At 41.4% G+C, this 22,790-nt stretch overlaps 1 protein-coding gene across 2 annotated transcripts in view; it reads left to right on the top strand.

The window, feature by feature from the left end:
* The window catches only part of Tpk1 (thiamin pyrophosphokinase 1), a 316,448-nt gene extending 296,259 nt beyond the window's left edge, over positions 1-20,189 (top strand). Inside the window, exon 9 of one of the 2 annotated variants that reach the window (XM_051152465.1) lies at positions 19,858-20,109. In XM_051152465.1, coding sequence (XP_051008422.1) covers positions 19,858-19,976 — 119 coding nt within the window. In that variant the 3' untranslated portion in view covers positions 19,977-20,109. Of the gene's footprint in view, positions 1-19,857 lie in introns of both variants that reach the window. The other variant, XM_051152466.1, reaches the window with a different exon arrangement.
* Positions 20,190-22,790: the final 2,601 nt, after the last annotated feature.

Consider the following 22,790-nt stretch of genomic DNA (forward strand, 5'->3'; position numbering starts at 1 on the left):
TCTCTCTTGGACTGGAGGTAGCATATTCTTCCTAGGGCAGGGTAGTCGTAGAAGGAAAGAAAATGAGATGTACACGGTGGCTTCGAAAATGGTGTTTGGTTGGTTGGTTGGTTGGTTGGTTGTGTACTTGTTTTATTTTGTGACAGAGTGTTAATGATAGTCTAAATGAGGTGTTCGTGGCTAGAGACAGTCATTGCTAGTTCCGAGTTCCTTTCAGAACTACTGATAGAATACAGCCCTGCACAGTCCTAATTCCCGAGTCCCAGGAAACATGCTTTGCCAAGATAGCCTTTGGCCCAGGGTCAAGCCCCCAAAGGTAATGAAGGCAGCCCACTCCCTTCTGAGTTGCCCATAAATAAAGGCCTCTACTATCTTGTGGGAAAGGCCCTTGTTTTCTTCTCTGCATGGCTCTAAAGCATCTTGTAATTGACTCAGAGAGTGATGAAATCTTTCTGTGAAATAGAAATTGGAGAAGTAGCAGTATTGGGGTCATGTCAGACATATTACCAACGACATGCACTCTAAGAAAAGCTACTCCCCTGAGATTTCTTTTCGTTTACCACCACCAAAGAAATAATAAAGGAGAGACCTCCAAAATTGGTGTCTAATCTAAACACTGAGTAACACTGATAACTTGGTTTTAGTCATGTAAGGCATCTTTTCATAGACTTTTATCATGTCAGAACATTGCTAGAGTAGCCATGTAGATTACAATTCAATTTCCTTTGGTTCAATTGTCCTAGAGAGACAGTGGTTGGATTTTCTGCTGTTCTGAGTGTCAGACTATGACAGACTGATAAAACACCATTCATCCAATCTGGATGTCTAAAGTAATCTATGTGGACAGAAAGGGCATGTATTTAAAAATATGTACCAATACAAATTATTGAGAATAGCATATTTAAAATGTACATACCAAATGGGTGTATTTGAACATACTTTGTATCTTTCAAACTGCCTTGGAGTAGAAAGGGAACAGCATGGGTTTGGTTTGGGGTTTTGGGTTTTTGGTTTTTTTGTTTTTGTTTTTTGGGGTTTTTGTTTTGTTTTGTTTTGTTTTGTTTTTTTGGTTTTCTCCGACTTACAACAATGAAGGACAAGGATGTTAGTCAGAAAATTAATAAAGTAAAAATATCACAATTTCCACATAATTCACTAACCCAAAGACAATTGCTGACTTTTAATGTTGTTTATTTTGGCTTTTTAATTGGTTGGCCAGTCGGTCGGTCGGTTGGTTGGTCTGTTGGTAGATAGACTGGGTTCTGAAATTGGAAAAGAAGCTCCTATATTCAGTACCATCTACTTGAATATCATGAGATCTGGGGCTTTTCTGTCATGTTACCTGATGTAATATATTGGACTACTTTTATGTACCTGCTCTGTAGCAACTTTTACATTAGATGTGGAGGGTGAAGGACTTAGGAAACTGCAACCCATGGACTGTGCTGTTGGCGTGTGTCAAACTCACCTACTCCTGTGCTAATGATGTCACTAATTAAGCTGTTCTTGTACCGGGTGGGAGCTTTTCACCCTCATATATGACTTTATTTACAATTTTGAATTAAACATTCTCATGTTATTTTTATCTTACATATTTGTATTTGTGTGTGCATACGTACAGGTTTATTATATTATAACTAACGTAGCGTAAAACTCACCTTGTACAGTCCTGTGGCTTATGACTGTATCATTTGAAGATCCTTTTGAGTCTTGCTCTTGTTTCTTTCATTTTCCTCCCCTAGTATTTTGTTGCGTACAGATAAGATGAACAAAGTTGAATGAAACTGCCCAAGGACAAAATCTCACATCACTCCAGGCTGGCTCAAAGATGTGCTGACTGATATCCATTGAGAAAAATATTCAACATCTCATGGTTCATCTGTATAGTACACACGTCACCAAGTTAACATACAGAGTAAAGCTCTCATCTTTGAAAAGAAGGCCTCGCCTCTTGAGGATAATTGGTTGGACATTCTCTTATTAAGCTAGTCCAAGCAAAGGACCTCAGTGTTATCTGTGCCTGCAGCTGTTTCCTTGTTTTTGTAACATGCGATACCACGCTTTCCTTTTTGGAAACTGTGGAAGCCAGGCTGGACTCAGGTCACAGATATCAAAGCATATTCTCCAGGCAGAAATAACTCTGCCCTTTTTGCCTCACGTAGAGCCGGTAAGTCCTTGTGATTATTGAAGTTAGCATTTTCTGTTGATGTGATCTTCCCAAACTTCACCATTTCCATTTTCCCTTCTTTGAAAGTGCCCACACTTCCACTTCTATGTTTTGGTACTTTCCTCTGCTCTGTAGATTTGTGAACAGGTTTCCTGTGCATTTGTATGTAGGACCTCAACTGTAAAGAGTGCCCAGTGAGCTGTCAGGCAAGCTTCAACACACTCCTGACCTCTCTCACTATGGCACCCAGAAGTGTGCAACTTCCGTCTATGCAAGGGGCTCTCAACCTTCCTAATGCTGTGACCCTTTACCACAGTTCTTCATGTTCTGGTGACCACCCCCCCCCAGCCATAAAATTAGCTCCTCTGCTACTTCATAGCTGTGGTTTTGCAATTATTATTAATCATAGGGAAAATATCTTATATGTAGATAGTCTTAGATGAGCCCTGTGAAAGTATCATTTGACCGGCAAAGGTAGAGAACCACTAGTCTGTATGAACAACTTTAGGTACTTTATCTTCCCCGCTCAGCACCTAAATTTAAATCCTCTTTACCTAAATTATAGGTTTACTGCCATGTATTTTGCCTATATTGCATTTTTAACCAGAAATTTGACTGAGTGTGTTTGCTTCCTTATTGGACTCCTGTAGGAATCCTTCATGTCACTAAGACAATGTGGACTACTGTCCCATCCTGTTACCCTTCCATTCAGGAGAAACGTCTTATTGCTAAGCAAGTTTTAATAGGATGGCTTGGCCTGATAGTGACTCATTTCTGGGCTGCTTCCTATGTGTACTTAACAATATTTAAGTGGAATGGTAAAGAGGTACTCGTGCCGCTATGTAGTAGGCACTTCTTAGGTGCTCTGTTGGGGCCTAGAACGAACTCCGCCTTTCACTGTGGTCCTCTCCTCAGGCTCCGTTGCTGGAATTTGAGGAGTTGCTCTCTTTATCATTTGTGTTCACACCTGTTGTTCCTCCAGATGTCTCTGTCCAGCATAAATCCACTCAGTGAGAGGAAAACACTACAGTAAATCTGCATTCCTATTTCCCTCGTTGTTTTGTTCAACTCTGTAATTATACTTTACTTTCCCAGAGTAGCAGATTTCAAATTTAAGTGCCAGGAATTTCAATACTTATATACATAAATAATAGGAAACAGAGGACTTAACTGCTCTGTACCTTAATTCATACCACAGACTGATCACCGTCCAACTGTGATAAAGGCAAATGATAAAGGTTACCAAGTAACACTGGAAGTCTTCCTTCTCAAATAGATGAGTGGCCATGGTGGAAACACAGGAGATGAGGCTTGTCTCATTCCTTACTGAATTCAGCATAACCTAGTATAATCCTCTGGAGGCCTTGAAGGCCAGAGCATTTTTAGAGGCCCTACTTGCTTTTAAAGCCGACCACATCTCCCATCAGAAATAGCTGAGTATTTTTATTATCTTACTCATTATGTTTTATTCCATGTGTCAGGCCCTGCTTTAGGAGGTAGAAAATAGTGGCTCCCAGCATACAACACAGTTGTTTATACTTGGGGATTCATGCTAAGAATGGACAGACAATCAGGGTATTTTGCTGTAGGGCACTGATGCTGTCTCAGAGGGAGGAGGAAGAACAGCTGTGTGTTTTTCAAGAGCCCTTCTGTGACTGTGGGTTTGCAAAACAGGAATGACTCTGCATCACTGTTTCACCAGCTTGCAGTGTGGGTAATTCTAGTAAAGCTACAAGCCAGTTCTTAGCTCAGCCATTTCTGAGATTAAGAAGCCCAAATGTAAAAAAAAAAAAAAAAAAAAAAAATTTAAATTAAAAAAAGAAGCCCAGACATACCAGATTCTCCTACATGCTCAGTCACAATATTGGACACTTAGAATACACACATGATATCTGGGGAAAACAAAACCCTTAGTGATCTTAGTACAGTTTAATTGAGTAATAAAGGTAGGACTTGCATTACAGCAGACTGGGAATGGTGGTGGGGAGTGAAGAGTAGAGAAGGAATTCCAGTAGCTAGTTTCTGAAATGAGGAAGGGACGGACTGATAGCAGAGGCCTTGGTGTGGGGCACTGTGTGAAAGAGTTTGGGCTGTGAGAGCTAGGAGCAATCTAACTGCTCACAGAAAGCAGGGAGAGATGAGCAGACATGAAGCTTAAAGCAGAGAGTGGGCAGTAATCATGGGGACATGAAGACAGGGGAACAGGCACCCAGAGCATCGAAGAGAAGAGGTGTCTACACTGCTGTTGTAAAGAGGTATCAGGCATGCTGAAACCTAGGAGGCCTATTGTAAGCATTGAAATAGTTACCACCAGGAACTTAAAAATAAACAAGCATAGTGATTGAAATTGAACGCTTTCTCTTTTTCTCATTTACTGCTCCTGCAGAGATTCATAAAGATCACCACAACCATCAAAACAGTCAGAGGCCATATTCAGAGCCACTTTTGCAGCCTCAAAGGAGAAAGAGGAGTAGGAGAGCTTTCTAATGGGAAATCTGCTGACAGGCAGAGGCTGTGAGCAGGCTCTTTAGGTGGAGAGCAGGCCGTGCTAGGTCCCAGGAGCACATTGCACTTCTACTGTTGATAGAAGTAGAATAGTATTGTAAAGTAGGAAGCCAGGGCAAAATTAGGATTCATTAATCAAGCCCTAGCCAATTGAAGCTGATAAATAGAGAAATTATTGTTTTGCTTCCTGGAGTATTAATAGATATCGTGGTCTAACCTCCAACATGCCTGACTGCCTGACTGACGGTAGCCTAACTTCCTGGGCTAGCTCTGGTAGACTGGAGGGCATTTGTTTCTGCAGACGATGAGTGATAGTCTTCCAGTCGTATGATCCAAGCTTTGTCTCTGCACATGCTCAGTGCTCACACCTTGCTCTGATTGAAACATGTAGTAATTTTACATCCAGAATCCAATGTTGCTAATTTAGTCAAAGGAATATGGACCCTGGGATACAGAAGGGACTCAGCGGTCACTAATAATGCTACAGAGATAAGGAATTTGTGTAAATAATGTAAGAAATTAAAATTAAACTAAATAGCCGGGTGGTGGTGGTGCACGCCTTTAATCCCAGCACTAGGGAGGCAGAGGCAGGTTGATCGTTGTGAGTTTGAAGTCAACCTGGTCTACAAAGTGAGTCCAGGACAGCCAAGGCTACACAGAGAAACCCTGTCTTGAAAAACCAAAAAAAATTTAATTAATTAATTAATTAAAAAAAAGAAAAACCAAAAAAATAAAAAATAAATAAAATAAAATTATGTTAAACCTATCTAACTGCTCATAGAATGCAGTGAGAGATGAGTAGACCTGAGGTGTAACAAAGAGGTACCAACAATCAAAGTCACAAGGAGACTGGACCAACAGACATCCAGGGCAATGGAGAGATGGGGTATTGGCTTTTCGGTAGCAGCAAAAGAGGTATCAGGAGGGAAAAGAGAAATGGTAATGCATGCATCACAGCAACGAGCATCTACTTCAGCAGTAGTGTATGTACTTAGCGTGTAGGAGGCAGGGATTCCCACCAGAGCTCTGAAGAAGACGTAGCTACAGTGTTCTTCTGACCCTTAGAAGAGACAAACTCTGGCTTCAAGCCAGTCTCTCCTTCAGACCAGTGACTAAAGAAGGGAAACTTGAAAATCACCTTATTTTGTCTTTATATCTGCATAGTTTTAGCTCAGACCAGACACTCTAAGAAGAAGGTAGAGGTCTGCCACGTCAGTAGATTCTAACAGTTTTTATCTAAGCCTTCACAGCTACTCAGGGCTAGATGGTTTTTTAATGTGTTTCTCTTTATCACTGATTAACTTCATTTGACAACTCTGCTCATATATGTAGTGAATCCACTGCTCTTTCGCTTTCATGGATCTCATGGCCACTATGTCAGTCATGCTGCAAATTTCTTTCTCACATCTGGAATTGCAGAGTTCAAATAATGGCATATTAAACTGAGTATTAAACTGAATTATACCTCAGAACTGTCAAGAACCTACCTTTTATCCATACTAGTTATTTAGGCTTCATAGAGTTGAAGAATTTCACCTTATAAATGTGTACGCTAAGGCATGATAAATGTTATGATTAATGGTTTGTCAGAGGGTGCATATTTGGGGATGGTTACTATTTCTGAAATTCCCTTGCTCCTAGAAGATAAGAGAAACAAGGGTGTATTACCATTGATTGATCATATGGTAAACCTTCACTCTGTCTCTCTTCACATAATACATTTCTCTTTTCATCGCAGCCTGATGAGAAATTTTAATGGGGTGTTTCCACCAGTGGTAAATCCACTGAACCATGTAGAAAATGCTTTTTATATCTAGGGAGAGAAGGCACCTTTTGTCAACTGGGAGAGCTGTGACTTCGCCACTAATGTTATGCTAAATTGAAAGCCTCCAGTGTGGTAGGAGAGTAAAAGCTAAAGAAAACCACCATCGAGATTAACATACAAAAGAAGCCAGCTGGTGGCTTCACACAACAAATGCAGCATGCACAACCCAGGATGCAGAGCAAGCCAGGCCTTCCAGAAAGACATTCAGTGATTCTTTTTTCCCCTGTGCTCTGGCCATGTCCGTGTAAGATAACCTGGATGCAACTTTTTGTTGTTATTGTTGTTTTTGTTTTGTTTTGTTTTTCAAGACAGGGTTTCTCTGTGTGGCTTTGGCTATCTGTCGTGGACTCACTTTGTAGACTAGGCTGGCTTTGAACTCACAGCGATCCACCTGCCTCTGCCTCCCAAGTGCTGGGATTAAAGGCATGCACTACCTCACCTGGCTTGGATGCAACTTTAAATAAACTCAGGAAAACCCCAGGACTTTTAAGTTTCGATGAGAAGCAGCTTTTTAAGGAAATGCAAAGCTCTGAGAAGGAAACCTGTGACATCAGTTAAAAACCATTGGCCTGAGAGCTCAGGGCAAATTAATACCAAAGGAGTGTGGTTTGACCAGGGCCATGGCTTTCTGAGTAAACAGACTTGGAAGTTCAAGTTCAATTTATTACAGAGAGCAATCATTCTTGGTCTTACCAATCAGTTATTCATTCAATAAATATGCCAAGTGTAGTTGATATTAAGCCCGTTGTTAATTATGCAGGTCGGCTAGGGATGCCAGCTGCCGGGCCTGGGCTCGTGTGTCGCAGGAGTTAGTGGACTGGGGAAGTATATGGTCATATTCATAACTTTGTGCGAATGTGAACCAGAGAAGGAGAGACATTGGGGAGTTCCCTAATGAAGTGGGATTTCTAAAGCTGTCAAATTATAGTGATCAAGAACTGCTCCAGTGTGAGTACAAAACAGCCGGTGATGCAAAAAGCTCAGCTCTCCCCTTAGAGGGGATAAGAGGTCATTCTGGATCCATTTTGAGTGACTATGGCTTGGGAAACACAGATGTAGCTTACCTCAAGTTCCATGAGACCACATGAGAGTGGTTTCGTGAAGTTTTGTGTTTTTACAGAACAAAGGAAGTCATAAATCAAGGGCAGTTTAAAATGCACTCATGGGAACATCAAAGAGGCAGTTACAGCAAGATGCAGGAAGCCTTTCTATAGATCTCAGATGCTTGCTGGTGGCACTGTTTCCTTTGGGGCTGGTAGAAGCTAGTGGTCTGTTAGGTAAACAAATTCCAAAAGGTAATTTCTATCTTAGTCACAGGATGTTAGTTCTGATACAGACATGGGCAGGAAATGACTATTTAGGGGCTAAAGCTAACCTGAAATTAGGTAAGCAGCCTCTAGACCTGTGCCATTGCAACCTTTCCACGGCACTGCAGTTTTAAGCAATCAGTCCATTCTTTTATTAATGAATATAACAAAATCCAGCACAGTACTGTGAAATTTTTCACCATAAACTTTGCACTTAAAGAGGATGAACACACTTATAATTTAAAACCCTTTGCAAGAATATATACAATTCCCCATTCTTTCCTTTATGGGTTATTCTCATATATAAGAAACTATATGATAATCTGTGTGGACAATGTTAACATTGTCACAAAATGTGTTTCAAGAAAGTAGAAGGACTAGAAAAAAATCCTAAATGACAAATGAATGCACCCAATGAGAATGTTCTTTACTTTTTTAAAGAGAGACAGCATGCCAAGGTGTAGTAGTTTCTTCCTCATTCTAGTTGCGCTTTCTCGCGCTTTCTCTCTCTCTCTCTCTCTCTCTCTGTCTCTCTGTCTCTGTCTCTCTCTGTCTCTGTCTCTCTCTCTCTCTCAGTTTTTCGAGACAGGGTTTATCGGTCTAGCCTTTGGCTTGGCTTTCCTGGACCAGCTTTGTATGGCTGGCCTTGAGCTCACAGACATTCTACCTGCCCTGCCTCCAGAATGTTGGAATTGCAGGTGTGTGCCTGGCTTAGTTGTCATCTCTTAATCCTGAAATGCCATAAAAATAACTAAGATGAAAAAGATTGGACAGAAGTTAATTGGTTACTTTCATATTTTCCTGTTAGTTCCAGTGGCCTCTTAACTGGGAACTGAATACATTTTTCTGTTCACTAGATTTGTGGCAAAAACAAAACAGAAGATCCTTCTCTTTCGCATCTTCGAAGCCAGCAGCATATATCACTTGCCACAGCAAGGCTGGCAGTTTTCACAACCCACTTACTAGTGGTTGGACTAAGTGCAGCCAACTGCGGTGTTATAAACTCGTCGTTAGCTGCAAAGCTTGGCAGTGCTGATCTAATGCACTAAAGTTCTGTATGTGAGGGTCATGAGGCTGCACGAGAGTCCTCAAGCCTGATGAGTATCTGATAGGGTTCAATATGTTTAATAGCTAACACTTAAAAAAGAAAAGTGTTTTTCACCTTGACTTTGTCCTTTTTTGTGACATGTGAAATCACTAGGTTACCCAGGCAGTAGTGGCACACACTTGGGAGGCAAAGGCAGGCAAATCTCCATAAACACAAGGATAACTACTATTTAGAAAAGAAATCTGAATTTCTGGAAAATATTTTTATGGTCCAGAAATTTAAACTATTCAGAAAATAACGACCCACTGAAATGACAAACGTAGTAAATAAACCTTCCTGACTCTGTTGATGTGTATGTAAATACTGAACAAAATAAGTAGGTAGAATATTGAAGCAAGATGAGAGCCACCCCCTCTGGCCATGCGGCCGAGTGATAGGGGACAGCGGGAAGAAGGTGTAGCAAGGCACAGCGGAAGCACGGTGCGTCAGACGGCTGAACGCGGGCGGAGCATCTGTGGGGCCCTCATCTGCTCCCAGGCGCGTTGTCTAGGCTCTTAGATGAAAAGGAATGAGTTAATCTTGCAGACACACTTTCCCCTTGACAGACATGCAGGGCAGGAGCTGTCAGATGCCATCGGCAGAAGCCCTGAGCCTCAGCTCTGATGGTTGATCACCATGACAGCTTTTATGGAATTTTTTTTCTATATTAAAATTGTCTTTCTTCATTTCTTTCTCCAAATTCTGATTTATTTTGTTGTTATTAGTGAGAAATTTCTTGAAAACCTTAATTTTCATTCTTTCAGTTTCAATGATTTTTGTACACCTTTTCTGATAGCCACATCTATGTCCCTAGCATGCAGACGTTTTAGTCTTTTTGTGCCGTGAAATGCTTTTCCCATATTGAAAAGTGAAGATAAATTACTGAACTCACCTTTTATTCTTTTTGGTAATTTATTTATTTTTATTTTATGTGCATTGGTGTTTTGCCTGTGAGGGTATTGGATACCCTAGAACTTGAGTAACACACAATTATGAGCTGCATTGTGGGTGCTTGGAATTGAACCCATGTCCTCTGGAATAACAGCCAGTGCTCTTAACTGCAGAGCCATCTCTAGTCCCTTTAATTCTTATGTCATGCGTATATGACATATGTAGCAAAGTATGTTTACTTAAATCTGAATTTTGACCCTAAATGTAGCAGCTATGCCCATATGATTATCTGCTCTTTCTCACTTATGACAGTGACTAAGACTGCTTTATTCAACTTTGGGTAGCACTGAAATAAGACACTCCTACAGCATTTTACAACAGAACTGAGCCTTTAAACAAAACAAAATATTCAGTATAATGTCCCTCAGTTCAGGTCCTTTTGTGAAGCCCACAGTCTCTACCTTATTAATAAGTCAGGGATGGGATACCCATGAATCAGATTTTGTCCAGGCCTCAAACCTACGAAGTTAAGTCAACCTACAAGCACTGAAAAAAAAGAAAGAAAGAAAGAAGAAAAAACACAGTTATATTTTCAACTAATTTAAATACTAAATAAGTAGCACCAGCCATTTAATTTTGATGAGCGTATCCGCAGGTTGAGGACAGACTGTGCCATGGTAAAGAGTGTGTGACACCAGAATCTGGGGGCATGAATTCCAGAGCTGTGTCCAAGATCAGTGAGGTCTCTGGAGTTATTTCCCCGCCTTGTTATAAAGTGTATGGGTTTAGACAAATGGCTCCCAAACTTCATTCCTTGAAGTCCTGGATGTTGCCTAAGATCCATTTGATTTAGGAGGTAAGCATAGACTTGAGCCAGCTACTGCGATGGGTGCAAGTTGGAGCAGCCTTGTCTTTGCATGCGGTACCCATGAAGCTAATAGATAATGTCCTTCCAGATCACACACCTATGCTAAGGTAGAACACGTCACGTTGTATGCCCACAGGAGGTTATCACCTAATTGGAAGACTAGGATAAGTGAACAGTGAATGCAGGTGGTAGCACTTTGCATGCTAATGCCACCATGAGGTCACGAATGCCACATGCAGAGTTAGAAGCTCCAAGAAATAAAATTTTAAGTGTGTGAGACAGTCTGTCTTTATATGACCTCCAAGGGTGGCAACAGTGGCTAGAAAGTAGGCTTACAAGATCTCCCTCCCTGTCTTCCTAAGACCACAGGACATTGTTTACTTCTTGCCACGTCTCAAGCCAGACTAGAGCAGTGGCTTTCATAGCTTCCATATTTTCATCATGTCTGTCTGTTCCCCACAGGAAAACTTAATCCAAATTCTGCCCACAACATAAAATACCCTGATTACCCATGATTAGCTATTGGTAGCAGGTGCTATCAGCACCTGAGCCTTCTGGTGATGGAGGCAAGTCATCACAGCATGAGGCGTAAAGAGGCGGCTGTGGAGCCAGGGAAACAGACTGGCTCAATCGAATCATGGTCAACTATTTCTCAACAGTTCTGTGTTGGTTTTTCACAAGAAAGTCTCAGTTTTTCCCTTCTTGCTTTTCTCTCATTGCTCTCATCTGAGGGAGTTTAGCATCTTGCACTAATAGCCCTTTGAAATTCTTTCTTCACCCACATATTGATGCTGGTTGTTTTTTGTTTGCCTGTTTGGGGTTAGTTGGCTTGGTTATTGAATTCTAAAGGCAGGGATTATGTCTCTTTCACTTATTGGTGGAAGGTAGCAGTTGCAGACTTGACATTATGCATTAATCCTGTACTCCCCCACACCTTTCATCTTTCTTCACTTTTCTATGTCATTTGCATTTTTTGATATACTCACAATAATCTCAGTTGACATTTGAAGGATGGAAGCAAATGTGACTTCAAAGCCTCTTCGGTGCAGATGAAATGATGATATAATACAGACTTTCAGTGCTTTTTCTGGAGAAGTCCGAGCTCTTTGCAGGCATTGACACATTCATTTTCACCTTACCAGTATGAGCAATAACTGCAACAGACAATATTGGTGTCTTCTAAATGGATGCTGAGGTCACCGGAGAAATATTTTCCTCAAAATCATGGGATATTGGAGTAGTAGAAGGGAAAGCTCAGCCAACTGTTCTCCAGGGTGGTACCAAGGCCCAGCTGCAGTGCATGACTTGTGCTGTTCTCCAGCCAGGCATCCCGAGAGGAGAACCTGGCCCTGGCCCCGGATGTCATCTTCACTGCATGCTGTCATCCTTCTCATAGTTGTGTGGGTGGTTTCCAGCAGGCCAGTGTCCACAGGAGCCTGTGCTGAGTCCCAGATACCAAGTGCAGGAGAGCAGCCCTTTTATAATCCATCAGTGCAGTATGGGCACACACATGTAGATCTCAGACTCCCTGTCCACAATGAAACATCCCAGCCAGTTTTATACAATTTAACCCAAATAATTAATACAAACTGTTTGCATTTTTATGGACATGAACATGGCCCTTTTTGTCCCATAAACCCAATGGTCTTTTCTTTATTTCTTCAAGGAGTTGTGATTGTCTCTTTAACTTCCAGAGAGCCTGCCCTGAGTAAAATACACTATTGAGGTAACATTGGGGAATGTGTTTTAATAAAGAAATGTGGGTTTTGCTTATTTTAGTCAGACCTAAATGTTTGAATTTGAAAGTACTAATCTTGGAAGACTGTCTCAAACTGGAATGATTAGTTCTGATTCCTCCAAGTCACAGAACTCTCCTGGTCAAATTTTGGTTTCGGATAGCAGACTGAGTTGAAGTAAAAATAAAAATTAATCGATTAATGAGCATCTTCCAGGCTTCAACCAAGGGCACATGCATGTGTGACTGCTGAGTGCATCCGTGAATGCAGGAAGTGTCTTCCTTGCTTTCATTTGATGATTTCTTGTTAGGCTACCAAGCGGCTAAGTGCTCACCTCAAGGAGTGTCCAGTGCACTCCTTTGGGGAGATAAACTTCAGAGGGTAAGACCAGTGTGACTATTATCAGAGGCAAGCATAAGAGCAAGTGTCATTCGCCACTGTCCCAGTTGAGCGTTCTCTTGGACAATGTGCATTAATGTCCAGGCCCCTTTACATCAAAGAGAAAGGAAAGGCTGTCCTTGGACAGCTGCAGTGTGCCGACAACAGGATTCTCTGCCTCTTCACAGGCTGTGTGCTCGCTCTTCTCTCGGAAGCTGAATCTCAGGTGCACAACCTCTCCTTGATGTGACAAATTTTCCTCAGTTCAGAGTGGTCTAAATGTAAATCAGTCTGCATTTCCTAGCCACAGCGCTGACTGAGCTTATGAGGATACAGATGCCGGGAGGGCAAGGTTTCCCTCGGATCCCACTGACCTTCTCTCCAGCTTTCTCCTGAGGACCAGCACATCTTCCCACATGACTAAATTTCCATCACCCACTACCGAAAAGTATAGCCCCGAGAAGGCAATGGCACTCAGACGATCTGCATACATTATCAAAGTTGTCCAATTCCTTTTTTTCAAGTTTTTGAAACACTAGACCTACTTTTAAAAAGCCGTGCATTGTCTTTAATTGATGCGCCTGTTTACTCTGTCAAAGCAAAGAAGTCTCTCCACTAGTTTGGGGGTTCAGGACACTGACTAATTTGAGGCATCCTGACAGCTAATTTCTTCACCGCCCTCACCATCAATATGTATATGTTTCGTTGTCTGATTCTAGATTCAGGTCAAGCAGTTTGGAGCAAAAACTAATACCTACGTGGTACTGCATCCTCCTTAGCATCCGCTCAGGAGGCACGTGACCACTGTCTGTCCTCTTATTACTGATGCTGCTTGATCATCTGGCTAAGATCTGAAGGTCCCAGGATCTGGCTGTTCCCTTTGCTCTTCTGAAATTGAGAACAACATGGGAGTGGCACTTGGATGCTGTGCAATCCCCGCTTCCCAGCATCATTTCAGCTGGTGATTTAGCACTAATAATGGCTTCTGCCTGACACAGTTATTACACTGCTTGCTGCAAAATTGTGATTTTCTGTCATTCCTTCCTTAAAGTTGGTCTTCTTCACTCCTTCTGTCTGGGTGTTGTTGTTGTTGTTGTTGTTGTTGTTGTTGTTGTTGTTGTTGTTGTTAAATGTGTTGTAATGCATTTCCCTCGGTATTCTTTTCTACCTCAGATTTTCCCAGCTGCTGTGTCCTTTTGACATGTCTAAACATGTTTTTGGATCATTTTCTCTTTTTGGAACAGGATGTTTCAGGCTCACCAGGTACTTTTTCTGCCCTAAACTAGAATGCTGCCATCTAATGCCAAGAGTGTTTAGAGAGGGAACCACGTCATGTTCAAACCAGACAAAGAACTGTTAACTCAGTCGCTGGAAAGTGAAAAATGGAAGTGTGATACAAGCTCTCTTGTGAATTCAGACTGTGTGGATTCAATTTGCAGAGTTCCTGGAAGGGACGCAAAATTTTCCATGAAAATTTGTGACTTATTCAAGGAACGGATTAGAGAGTGGCTGCAGAGAAAGGCTGGCAGGGAGGTGAGATTAGCCAGGTGGCAGGGGTCCTGACTGCTGTGCCCGGATGTAGGGATAGGTCAAGGGAGGCATTTGGCTTTTTTTTTTTTTTTTTTTTTTTTTTTTTTTTTTTTCATTTCACAGTTATCTCACTTGCTATTAGAGTCCATCCTCAGCTATTCTTTCCAACAGGAATGGCATGATCAGGCGCGAGGAGGGAAAAGGCGGTGCCTTAAAAGGAGCACAAGTGGATTACCTGCCCAAAGCTCAGGCAGTACTCTATTTTTTTCTTAGCCTTATCAGAGGCAGGCTATGTTTTCTTGATACTTTTTAAGTTTGGTCTGTTTTAAATTTTACTCTTCTGAAGGCTTCCCACAGCTTCTTCTAGGTATTCCTCTGCCTAAAGGGCAGTGAACTCAACCCTTGGAATGAGCATGGTGAGAACACAAGCATCTGTTGACCTAGTCATAAGGCTTAATCATCTGAAATAACTTACATCGCATGCCATATGCCTTTTATACAGTGCCCCATGTGTGGCACATAAGCAGATTCTGTGTAATCAAACCAAGAGACACTATTCTCCTGGAATGACAGCTGACAGAGTCTGTCCTGTCTTGTCACATTCACTAAAACATGAGACCATTAGGAGCAGAGACACTCACCTTTTATCTCTGCTCCCTGCTGCATTCAAGCTCTAATAAATGTCATGATCCCTCCATATCCATGCTGGCTGGTCCCAGGGCACTTATGAGTACCATAAGGTAAAGGTTCTCAAGCCTCTTCTATAAAATTGCACAGCATTTGCACACAATCTATAAATACCCTTCATATACATTGAATAAGCCAAGGGTCTTCACAACAAGGTATAGATTGCTTGTTGTATCTTTTATAATATAAATACAATGTAAGTAGTTTCTAGATTGTACTGTTCAAGAAATGATTCCAAGAAAAATAGTGTGTGTGTGTGTGTGTTAGAACAGCACAGATGTCTTTTCCCAAATATTCAAACCATGGTTGCTTGAATCCATAGATATAGACCTCACATACTAAGAGGGCCAGCTGAATCTGGAAAACACACAAAGGCATACACATACATGAGGGAGGAGCCACCCAAAATGATTTAAGTGTTTCACAGAAGCCACACACAGAAAAGGTGTGAGTTTATTTCCCCCATACACAGCAGCCAGCTGTATGCTAATGAATTGCATGAAGGCATTTGCTAACTGCTTAAATCATTACGTCTCTCTCCTCTCATTGTAAGAGGCAACTCTAAACTTTTCTTTCAGCAGAGTAGCTAGAGAAATTAAAATGAGATGAAAATTTCTTGAGTATTTATTTTATGTTAGAAATCTGATGCTGTATTTTATATACCACACCTGGGAAGCAGAGATTATTTAATCATGCTCTGCCTTTAAGGAAACTGGGAGCGCAGTAAATAACTCATTGAGTTAGTGAATGGAAGAGCTGGGCTTTGAACTTGGGTCTACACTTCTGCCCTCCCCATGAAGGGGTCTGTACTGTTTTGACAGAGAGATGATTTTTTTTTTTCTACAATCTCCTGGTTCTCTCCCTTACCCCTGGGAGAACCTGGGTCAGAAGGTGAAAAGTGAAATGTCTATGAAAATGTCTCTTGTATTTCTGAGGTCCAGTTCTCTACAATATGAAACCCAAAAGTTAAGTTCAGCCTCTGCCAACCCCCAACTCTGTGTAGCCTGTGAATTTTGATTAGAATGGGAGCTCGACCAGTCCTTGCTGTCAGGCCTGCCCAACAACCTAATTGAGCACTCACAATGAGGAAGATGGCTTAAAAGGAATAGAGGAGATGCAGGAGAAAGATCGTGCGCAGGTCCTGTGGTTGCTTGTAATCTCGTTGTGTGTTTCCTGTCCTTTCTTAGAAGCAGGACTTCATCTGAATGACTGGTTGATTAGAGCAGTGTGTGTGTCTCACTGTGCCCTGCAGTCCAGAGAGGAGAGTATCTCTACTGTCTAAAAACTCAGCCCTGTTCTAAGCAGATTGTCTAGTGTCAAAATAAGAAGGTGGCTTTTCCCCAGTATACATGGAGCCCACTCACTCTGACAGGTTTTTTTTTTTCAGGATGAGTGCTCCTAATCTCAAAATCCAACTTGCTCAATAACATGAAACTTGTATACACACAGGGCATCACCAGTGGACAGTCCCACAACTGCCCACGTGTGACAGGCAACAGTCAAAATGCAATCACTAAATAACGTTAACATTAGTTTTTTGTGTACACAGTGTTAATGACTTATGCTCTATGCTCAAGGTAACATTATATATTCAAATATTCTGAAATCCAAGCCATTTACAATGCCACATGTCACAGGTTAGGGATGTGCTCCGCCTCTTCTTTGTTTCCAGATTAACTCTCAGGTGTTTGGGGGTGAGGGGACTCCAATCATACAACCCCAAATGCCTCTCTCTTTTTTTTTTTCTGTAAAGATTTTTATTGTGGTATTCAAAAATTTAATTTTCTTAGAATTATATAGTAAATTTTTAGGCTTTCCTAAGTTTTTATTAGCATATATTAATAACAATAATGATGGGTTTTGTTATAACATTACTTCATGGATATAATTTATTTTGATCATACTCTCCCATTACATTTTCCTAACCTACTCTAACTCCTGTTCCTCTTACCCTCCCAAGTGAGTTTCCCTTCTACTTTCCTGGTGTGTGTGTGTGTGTGTGTGTGTGTGTGTGTGTGTGTGTGTGTTTGTATGTGTGTGTCTGAGTTTAATTAGGTTGCTTTCCTAGGCATGATGAGAGGTAAGGCTAGGCTCCATAACTGTGCTATTGAAAAAAAAATGTCTCCCTCTCCCTTATCAGGGATAAATCGTCAGGAAGAGGCAGGGCCTCGTGAGCACCTCCCTGTCCATGTTGTAATTGTTGATGGATCCAAAATAGTGCAGTCTTTGCAAGTAATGTGTTCAAGAGAGCAGTGGCCACATCATGCCCACAAGACAGTCCCACAGCCTTCCTGTTTCTCCAGCTCATACATTTTTTTCTACCCCTTCCTCCGGGAAGTCTGATGGGGCGCTAACACAGATGCCCCATTAGGGGCTGAGCATTCAACCAGTGACTCATTCTCAGCACTTGAACCAATTATGAGCCACTACAGTAACTACCACCCATTACAGAAGAAAGCTTCTGTGACCAAAAAAAAAAAAAAGACAGCAACACTAATCCATGGTCAGACTCAGTATTAGCAAGGCAAGTTGACATACAGAGCATGTCCATTTAGCAAGATAACAGCAGTAGCTCCCACTCAGCCCTGTGACACCATAAGTTTAAATGGATTGTCCTGTTTCAGCTTATTCATTTCAGCTTATTCATTGATGCTGCTTTCAGGTCACCTTCTGTAAACTGGGATGGTATTACACACACTTGTTGTCATTAATTAGCTGTTGGAGGAACCACAAAAGTTATAGAATGAAACCTAACTTATGAATAGCTGCTTTGCTCACTATACTGTTTTCTGAAAAGAGCTCATTCCTAACACGGCCATTTCAATTCTTTCCTCATTTGAAAATTAAGTAGGATGCATCATGTCTTAGAAGAATAAAGGTACATGATATGGTTTCCTGCCTCTGAAAGCCTGGAATTGTTAGCTGTCAGAAAACCAGACAGAAGGGCTGGAGAGATAGTTTAGAGGTTAAGAACACTATCTGCTCTTCCAGAGGTCATGAGTTCAATTCCCTGCAACCACATGATGGCTCACAACCATCTGTAATGAGATCTGGTGCCCTCTTCTGGCACACAGGATCATGTGCAGGCAGAGCAGTGTATACATAAAAAATAAATAAATCTTGAAAGAAAGAAAGGAAGGAAGGGAGAGAGAAGAGAGGAGAGGGGAGGAGAGGATAAAACCAGACAGGAGTTAGTACATAGCTGTTAACTGTAGCAACAATTGTAAGCTGTCATCCTTTCAGCTCAGTTAAAACTAGGATTTTCATCTAATTGGTTTCTAAAGTTAAAACACATTTTATCAATTTCAGGTGACTGTGTGTACTTGATTCTTCACCATAGAGATTCCTCTTTGAAATTAGCAGGGCTTCTAAAACACTCTCTTTTGCCCTTGTGACTAATTAAATGATATCAAAAGTTCACACTGCCCCAAAACAGTTTGTGAAAACGTGTATCACTAGTCCTGGGAGGAGTCTAACAAAACAGTTTGAGAGAAAGCAGTCTGATTACCATTGAGATTTAGCAAGTTGACTATTGTAGCCCCAGCATGACCTCCACGCAAACCCTAATATCCACACCCAGTAACGGTGTCTGGATCTACAAATACTCATGTGTCCCCATCATTTAGAAACCATAAAGCTCCAGTTCAGGAGATAGGAGCTTCCCATAAGGCATTGCATGTTACCGTAGTGGTCACAGAAAGATCGCTCTGCATTCCAGCAGAGTTCTACTTTGTGGCTTTTCATTTGCATTAGGAAAGACATTGACATCTACAAAAAAAAAACAAATAACAAACTTTAATTTTAAAAAAGTCAAGTGCCAGTGGCAATGCTGACTATATGATGACTTGCAGTGCTGTTACTGGAGATGTAAACTGCATTTTCAAGGTGTCCTTAGGAAGATGGCAGGCCCCCTCTAGTGGAGAGTGAGCCTTGTGACTGGACCATTTCCTTCAAGCACGGAACTGCATAGTAATATTTTGAAGGAAAAGGCAGTTTCTGTTTCTGGTCATGTTTCTCTTCACATTTTAACCAAGAAAATCCTGTTAATCAGGGATATTTGCAACAGACCTATTTGAAGTCCCACTGGTGAGATGAAGTGCTGTGAATAGGCAAGGCAGAAGGTGCTGACTTGTTAGGAAATAGAATACATGCTTATATGTGTGTGCCTGTGATGTTGGAAAATATACAAACGCTAATTGCATGACTCACGCTTACACCTTCACTCCTGTAGCTAAGTAGCTTGAAGGACAATCTGATCCCTTGCCTTTGTCTTGAGCTGAGTCTGTAACTTGCACACTACCGCACATCTGAAAGTCAGCTTTGACCTTTGTGTTCCCATTAACTTTCCAGAACATAAGCCATGCTCACCATGGCATTCCTTTATGAGACGAAAATAATGACCCAAACTCCATGCTTTTTTAGGTATCTAGTTTTCTGTCCCCTATGACTTGTACTGTGTCTTATAGAGTTTAATGGTTTTATAAAATGTTATTTTGGTACTATCAAAAAAATAAATAAAACTTACCCAGGCAAGCAAGAAAGTAAATGGCACATGAGAGAGATGTGTTTTGAGCTTAGAATTTAGTAAAGAAAATAAAGGGTGGGAGAGACGGAATGAAATTTATTATCAATAATAATGCAAATAATAATAATAATAATGCATAGTCCAAAATTTGAATGATACAATGTCAAGTTCTAGGAAGAATGGGTAGAGAACACTGTAGGAACTGTTGGCTTTAAAACCCTGTACTATATGTTTCCTCCATTCCGCTTTTGAATAACTTCTATCAAAGTATATGTTATTGTAGCTGTTTATAGACTTGGTCTATGCTGTGAAAAGTCTCTTTTCACTGATCTGTTTCTCTTTTTCCCACAGCAAATGATGTGCTTGGCTTTGGAACACTGGTCAGTACTTCTAACACCTACGATGGGTCTGGCCTCGTCACTGTGGAAACTGACCACCCGCTCCTCTGGACCATGGCCATCAGGAGCTAACCTGCAGTGTGGACACATCTTGTGCCTATGCCTTCCCTTATCTGCGCAGTGCTTCATTGCTCAACATGAACACTCACCTAGGAGGGCAGAGACCTATACTTTGCCATAGGAAGCCACGGGCTTTCAGGATGTTAGGGATTAAGGTATACCTGAGCAGCAGAGTACTTGTCACACATATGAAGGCCTGGGGTTCAACCCTCAACACCAAAAAAATAAAAATGTTGGTGTTTCAAGATTCCAGGTTATGCATAACCTGTGTTATACTAAGGAGAAAATTATGTTCTATCACAATTGATAAGCTTTACTATACTCTTTTGAAAAAGCTAATGTTGATCATTACATTATATAATTTGATTTTGATCATTTTTATTTAATTAATCAGTCTATTTACCTAAAAATTCCTTTTTAATCTTGAAGCACCAAAAACTTTTATCAATGTTGCCTTGGAGTCCAGCACTTCCTTGAGTGCCTGAAAACAAGAGCTCCCTAGCTCTGAGTATCCACCAACATCGGATTCATCTCTATAATGTATATTATCTTCCAGAGTGCTGTGAGAGAGCGGCTCCATTTCACTTTGATATCGTCTTCTAAAAGATAACCATTGACATAATCATTAGATTTGACAGCAAGCAGGTTCATAGACTGCGGGTAAATGAGAAATGGTGATTCAGGATTTGCTTATATTTTAACCCTTTATAATCTGACAGGGAATATTCTGAGCCTTAGAAATGCAGAGGTCTGCCTGGCCATGGCCCTGTCTATAATCCTATCACTCAGGAGGCAAAGAGGTAGATCTCTAAGTTTGAGGCCAGCATGGTTTACAGAGTGAGTTCCAGGACAGCGAGGGGTACACAGAGAAACTCTGTCTCAAAAAAGAAAAAACAAACCAACAAAAGAGAAATGCAGAGGCCCTTATGAAAATCATGACAAACCCAAAAGGTTTGTGCAAAGGACTCTTAAGCCTAAAATGTTAGTCAGTTTTAACATACCTCACACTAAAAAAAATGAAATATTAATTCCTGGGTCATATTTGCTGACATCACCAGAAAAGTAGAGTGCCAATAGAGAGGAATGGACACCTGAAGCCTGTTTCTTCCTCCCTGTCCACCATGTGCCTGGGTGCTGGGCCCCCTTCTCCTACCTGGGCAGTGGAAGGGGCTATAATCCTTGAGTGTGAAGGAACCACAGATGCAAATCTGAATGCTAACATGTTGCAGCCGCTGCAACATGGTGATACAGCTGCTGACTCGGCAGAAGCTTGCTGGTGCATTAAAATGTATTCATGCTTCTGTCAATGAGCTCCACTGTTCACCTTCCTGCCCTCTCCTATCCCACTGTTAAACCACATCTTGCCAAGCGGACCATGACTTAAGGGCAACCTGCCCACCATGTTACATGTATCCAATGACTGCGTCGCTGTCTCCTTGGTGCTACAACAGTAGGAAGCTTAAGGCATAAATAGAGGAAGAAAGGGGATCAATTGAACCAACACCAAGTTCTGAATAGAAATCGTTAGAATCACTGTTATTATTTTATGCAAATATACTGAAATCTGGGTGTGAAATAAAAAGCAGTTATTAATGTGCATGTCTATAGTGAGCTTCTAGGAAAATGTTCAATGTTATCACTTGACTAATGTTGTCATTATGACTAATTTCTTATAATCAGTGTTTCTGCTCGAAGGGTGACTAAAGATGCGTAATTCATAATTAAAATCTCACATCTGACCTCAACAATCTTGCAATATTAAGTTCTTTTGTTTGCTTTGTTCGCTTGTTTGTTTGATTGTTTGTTTGATTGTTTGTTTAAGGCAGAATTTCACTGTGTAGCCTTGGCTGTCCTGGACTCTTCGTAGACCAGGCTGGCCTCGAACTCACAGAGATCCACCTACCTCTGCCTTCCTGAGTACTGGCATTGCAGGTGTGCACCACCATGCCTGACTTAGTATTAAGTTCTTCCTCTAACCTTTTCCCATGGACATTACTCTCTAGACATCTGGGGCCAGTGATTTATATTTCATTGTTTTGGGCTCTTCTTGCTCTATCTATAAAAATAAGAACTGCATGTCTTCCCTTACCATTCCTCACTTTGTAGGAATTAGAAAAGACAAAAATAAGGATAATTGCATCCTAAGTATCTAGTTGCTGGAGACAAAGAGCCAGTAGAGAGCTACATATCTTTTGTGGTAGAGAAAATAATGAGGACTGGTAGAGGGTGACCTCTGAGGAGCAGGAAGAGATGGGATGTGAAAGTGACAGGACGTTCTGCATCTTCTCAGGCCCTTGACTAGGATGCTCCACGTCTTCTCAGTACAGATGCAGAGTGCAGAGGCTCCGTGTGCCCCTTCGATGCTCAGCAAACAGAGGCTAGTCTGCTGGTACAGGGGAGCAGCCAAGCTCTTTCACTGGTTGATTTAACTCAGAACCTCCAGCAGGGAAGCTTGAGCAATACCTCCAGTTGCTGCCTCAAACAAGGCATGCCACAAATGGAATTAGAAGGGGGAAAGGAAGAGACAGGGCTGAGGCTGGGCTGAGCAGCCTCTTCTTTTACTGCCACTCTATACTTTGCAAATAGAGGCTCAGCCATGTCTCTGACTTCCAGTTTCTAGACTGCCGATATGTTCATAAGTAAAATTATATTCATTACATGCAAAAGACATATGCCCATCATTTTGAAATTTACTATCAAAGAATGCATGTGTTATTTAATCTGAAAGCATCTGTGGGGAGGCACGGGGAGGGGAGGGGGGGTCTGCTGTCTGTGTTTTAATTGAAGCTTGGTAAATATGTAAATGCTGGCGTGGGTGGGTTTGGA

Source organism: Acomys russatus, chromosome 10 (genome assembly GCF_903995435.1).
Source record: "Acomys russatus chromosome 10, mAcoRus1.1, whole genome shotgun sequence".
NCBI classification, from domain to species: domain Eukaryota; kingdom Metazoa; phylum Chordata; class Mammalia; order Rodentia; family Muridae; genus Acomys; species Acomys russatus.